This window comes from Nematolebias whitei, chromosome 16, assembly GCF_014905685.2.
Source record: "Nematolebias whitei isolate Nwh7 chromosome 16, NemWhi1, whole genome shotgun sequence".
Lineage (NCBI taxonomy): Eukaryota > Metazoa > Chordata > Actinopteri > Cyprinodontiformes > Rivulidae > Nematolebias > Nematolebias whitei.
This window is the reverse complement of record NC_056513.1, coordinates 2891705-2896759: the sequence shown is the minus strand read 5'-3', so window position 1 is coordinate 2896759 and position 5055 is coordinate 2891705. Positions and strand designations below refer to the sequence as shown.

The 5055-nt window shown below is 39.6% G+C and overlaps 1 protein-coding gene across 1 annotated transcript in view; it reads right to left on the bottom strand.

The window, feature by feature from the left end:
• Positions 1-5055, bottom strand: part of LOC119423023 (protein Dok-7-like) — a 38548-nt gene that overhangs the window by 13151 nt on the left and 20342 nt on the right. The window contains exon 4 of the mRNA XM_037690434.1: positions 105-224. Within this exon, the coding sequence (XP_037546362.1) occupies positions 105-224 (120 nt within the window). The remainder of the gene's footprint in view (positions 1-104; positions 225-5055) is intronic.

Sequence of the window (5055 nt, the reverse complement as noted above, 5' to 3'; positions counted from 1 at the left end):
GGGGGTGGACTTTGGTGTGAAAAACGTCCGTTTCTCTGATTTACCTGCGGGAGGAAGAATAAAGGACAACTTTGGCACAAAAACCACGTTGTAGTTGCGCTCACCTGGTTGGTTGGGTCTCGGTGTACGGAGCGCCCTGCTGGGGGCGACCCCCCTGACGATGCAGTCGAACAGGAAGCTGATCTGCTCTCCTTCTGAGCAGGCCAGGAAGAAAACCCCGGCCCCTGGGAGACACGAGGGAAGACATGCACAGACTCAATTTAATGACCTGAAAACTGCAAAGAGGCGTTAAGAATTACAGAATAATAACGTGACAAGTAGTAAAAAAAGATCAGTGAGTAGTGTTGTACTGTAGTATATTGTACAGAGCGAAAGGTACTTTTTGAGCGAGGCCGAACGATGTGAAGGCAAAGCTGTTCTTTGAGACATGGACAAATCTTTTTTACTAAAAGTCACGTGACGTGGATCAGGTCAGCTCTCAACATTAACTGCAGCCCCCGCAGGAGTGTCCGTCAATGAAAACAGGCAAAACTAATATAAAAACATCTACGTCTCACAAATAAACAGGAACATCATAACGTCCGCTCTTATTTTGAAGGGTGGCTCATTCAGCCTGTAATTATAATAAAACCAACTGGAAAGTGTTTATTAAAAAAACACACATTTGATATATTTAGTTTAGAGGATGAGCAAGGTTTGCATTTGTGAGATAATTTTTTATGCATTAAAATGTGCTCTCAAAGCAAAACTTCAAGCTCAATGATCGAGTTTTCTACTTGAATCTTCTGAGCTGAATGAAAATCTCTTCGCTTCATCGGTCGATTCAAAACGATTTGTTGAGTCGGAGGAAACGCTGAATGACTAAAAGGTTCGCTCGAAGTCTCATGGTGGCGACAAAAGAATTAAACTGCATTAAAGAAAGAGATTAGATTACGACGTTTGTATGAAAATCTACAATTATCTGACCTGTTAAACTGTCAGTTACCGCCGTGCACCAGTTTTATACACGTGGTCTTTACGGTTCCATCTTTTTTAAACGAGTACATTGATTTTAGGCTTTACTTTGCAGGAGCTTACATGCGTCTTATAGCCGGAAAAATACTGTAGTTAAATAAAATCTCGCAATTTCATAATCATCAACAAATAATCTGCTGATTTAAGTATTTTTAGAGAATTGTTAAAGTTTCCTATGGATGTTCTTGAGGACATTTTGTGAATATAATGAACTCATAAAAACTTTTATTTTGCTTTGTGACGTAAAATAATTAATAATTAATTTGATATTTGACAGTGCGCCAGCTGTGAGACATTTGTCGTGAAATGGCGCTTTGTGAATAAACTAATTAAATTAAATTATGGCCACTTTAAAAAAAATAAAAAATAGGGCATTTTTAATTTATGAAGAGACAATAAACAGTTGTATTAATTTATCTTTTTCTTAATAATGCATACAAAGTTAAAAACCTAAATTTAAACAAAATGTAAACTTTTCTTCACTGACCCATAAATGCTTAAAGTTTCACTTTCAGACTAGATAAAGTAATTAAATAAAACGTTCTCTGGGTTTAAAGAGCTGGAGATGATCTGTCCTGACGACGAGCTGGAGGGTCAGACCTCTGAGGGTCAGTCACACGTCAGCGCCGCCTGCTTGGACTCAACTTCTCAACAGCTTCTGGTTGGCACGACTAAATATAAAACGAGCTCTCACACGTGCAGCAACACAACTACAGAGGAGGTGTGTGTGTGTGTGTGTGTGTGTGTGTTGGAAGCAGCTGAGTGACAGACACACTGCCGAGCCAGCACGTGAGCTTCAGATGGATTTATCTGGAACAAGAAGCTGAAGGCCGTCCAGCCTCTGCAGCCAACGGTTTTATTTCTGTGTCAGCATGCGGGCACTAAAACATGTTCAGCTCGTGCTGCAGGGAGGACAGAAGCACACAAACTGACGAGGAGAACATCGTCAAAATTAAAATGTCTCTTACGGAGGTCTCTTTAAAACAGCTAAAAGAAGCTGTCACTCTGGAAACTATTTGCATCCGACTGTTAAACTGAAGCAGCTTCTCTTGATGGGAGGTGCTGCGCACAGTCCCAGTCTGGACTGGTTGACTGAGGGCGTGTTTGTATGCCTCTACAATACGTGTTTGCTGAATTTGGTTTAAATAAACAGAAATGAGCACAAAATTACAAAATTAGCTAAAAAAAAAAGAGCAAAAAGTAGCTGAAAAAGCAGAAAGATGCTTAAACTACCAAAACAAGTAGTTGCTGAAATAGCAGAAAAAGCTGAACCTAGAAATAAAAAAGCTGAAAGGAGCATAACAAGCTGAAATTAACAGAAATAAGTTAATTAGGCTGAACGCAGCAGGACCATGAAAAACTTGAATTTATCAGAAAACAGCTGAAATTAGCTAAAAAAAAAAAGGAGCAAAAAGTAGCAGAAAAAGCAGAAAGATGCTTAAACTACCAAAACAAATAGTTGCTGAAATAGCAGAAAAAGCTGAACCTAGAAATAAAAAAGCTGAAAGGAGCATAACAAGCTGAAATTAACAGAAAAGTTAATTATGCTGAACGCAGCAGCACCATGAAAAACTTGAATTTATCAGAAAACAGCTGAAATAAGCTAAATATGAAAAAAAAATACAAGTAGCTGAAAAGGTAGAACAAGCTTAATTAGAAGCAGAAAGAACAAGTTTGTCCAATTAGGCTGAGAGAAGCAGAAATGAGCTAAAAAATTGTGAAATTAGCTGAAAAACAGCTAAATAATTGCTGAAATAGCAGAAAAAGGTGAACCTAGAAATAAAAAAGCTGAAAGGAGCATAACAAGCTGAATTTAACAGAAAAGTTAATTAGACTGAACGCAGCAGCACCATGAAAAACTTGAATTTATCAGAAAACAGCTGAAATTAGCTAAAAATGAAAAAAAATGCAAGTAGCTGAAACGTTAGAACAAGCTTAAATTAGAAGCAGAAAGAACAAGTTTGTCCAATTAGGCTGAGAGAAGCAGAAATGAGCTAAAAAATAGAGTTTAAATGAAAAACCTGAAATTAGCAAAAAAAAAACAGCTGAAAAGTAGCTAAAATGGCAGAAAGAAGCTGAACTTACGAGGATGTGGAGAAAGCACATTTTTTGCTGAATTAGACTGAAAAAAGTTGAAATGAGTGCAAAAAATGTATAATTAGCCGAAAAAGCTTAATTAGCATAAAAACAGCTAAATAGTAGCTGAAATAGTAGAAAATGCTGAAACTTGCAGAAATAAGCTGAAATTAGCAGAAGGAAGTTATAAGAAGCCCCAAAATGCTGTAGATAACAGAAAGAATCTGAAAGGAGCACAAAACAGCTACAATTAGCTGAAAGTAGCTGAAAAAAGTTTAAATTTGCAGAAGGAAGCTGAAAGAAGCTGAAGCAGAACAAAATGTGAAAGGTTGTAAACACATCTAAAGAGCTGAAGGATGTAAAATGAGTTTAATTCATTTTCTATGAGAAATAAAAAAGTCAGAAAAGGCTAAATATTTTAAAAAGCTAAAGTTGCACCAAAACCAAAAGTCATATCAGGATCGTCCTGAACGAGCCGAACGTTTTGAGTCATGATTTGTTGAAATGGATGAAAACTGGGGACAAGAATGGCGCTGAAAAAGAAGAACGATGATGACAACAGAGTGACAGCTTCAGAAACACTGACAGATAAAAGAGCTTCTTCTAAAACAAAAAGAAAGTGCAGAACAAACTTTTAAAGTCGTGGAGAACAACCGACCGTCAGAAGTGAAAGCCCTCAGCGACGGGGACATCAGCGCACGGCTCGTTTTTAATCCTGCTGCATCTGTTCTCTGAAGGAACGCGCTCGTCTGTTATTCTAGATAATTAAATAAAAACCATCACTCAGAGAATGTGTTGAGGACGACTCTCAGCTATCACCACACCCAGCTTTAGCTCAGTCTCTAATAATTAATTCAGTTAAAGCCATTTTTGTGTTACAGAAGATCAGTTGGCTCTGGTGGCCATCTTGAACTGAGCTGACTTCACAAGTACATATACTGATTAATTTCTGATAGTTTCACTGAAAGCTGTCCTGCTGTTCTTCACCTGGTTGGTTTTTATGTTGTTGATGTAAAAATCACTGCACTCCCAAATCCTCTCCAGAGCTTATCGGCAGCTTAAAATGTTGACGTCCATAAAACAACAGCTTGATCGTGGAACGTGTTGAACACACACTAAACACAAACACGCACATAAAAACTTAAACGCTCCACTTTCCTTTGAAGCCATGCAAGGAACGCGACTTGCAGACTTTACGTCTGTCACTCTTCGTCTCTGCCACGACTGCAGGAGGCCGCCGCCTGCTGCCCCAGTGCCTGCTGGGTAATGTGCTGATGATAGGAAGAAGGACCCTGCGGTTGGACGTAGAGCCAACAGGCTGCGATCGGCTGAGAGTCCGGTCCTGGTATTTATAGACGTCTCTCATGAGAAGTTTGTAACCAGAGCCTGAAAACCTCCTGGTTATTCGTGTGTTCGCAGAGTGCAACCAGGAGCTCGAGTTATCTCTAAATCTAACAAGAGGCAGAGGGGAAGGTTTTAAATGTGCTGAAAAACTTCCTGTAGAAGACAACAAAGTCCATGCACAATCATCCAGGTATCAAATCCAATAATTCTCAGTCCGGTCGTGTGGACAGTTTCATTTTGTAGAGACGTTTCACCCTCTCCAGCTGTCAGCGCCACAACTTTCGCTGAGGCCCCACCCACTAACAGGAAGCTGCCTCCCGTTCCGAACTTGACGTTAAGAAGAGACCTCAGCCCAGGCGACCACAACGTCTTGGTTGGGTGGACATGGAGACGTTTCAGTCATGTTGCTTTACAAACACCTGCAATTTTAGTTGAATCGGTCGGTGCTGGAGGGGCGGCTCGAGGAGAACTCTGGCAGTTCTGCTAAAGCTGCTGTAAACTACCATAAACTACCGTAAACTACAGTAAACTACAGTAAACTACCATAAACTACAGTAAACTACCATAAAGTAACGTTTACTACCTTCTTAATTGAGCTTGTGTGTGGTCTTGCACCAGTTT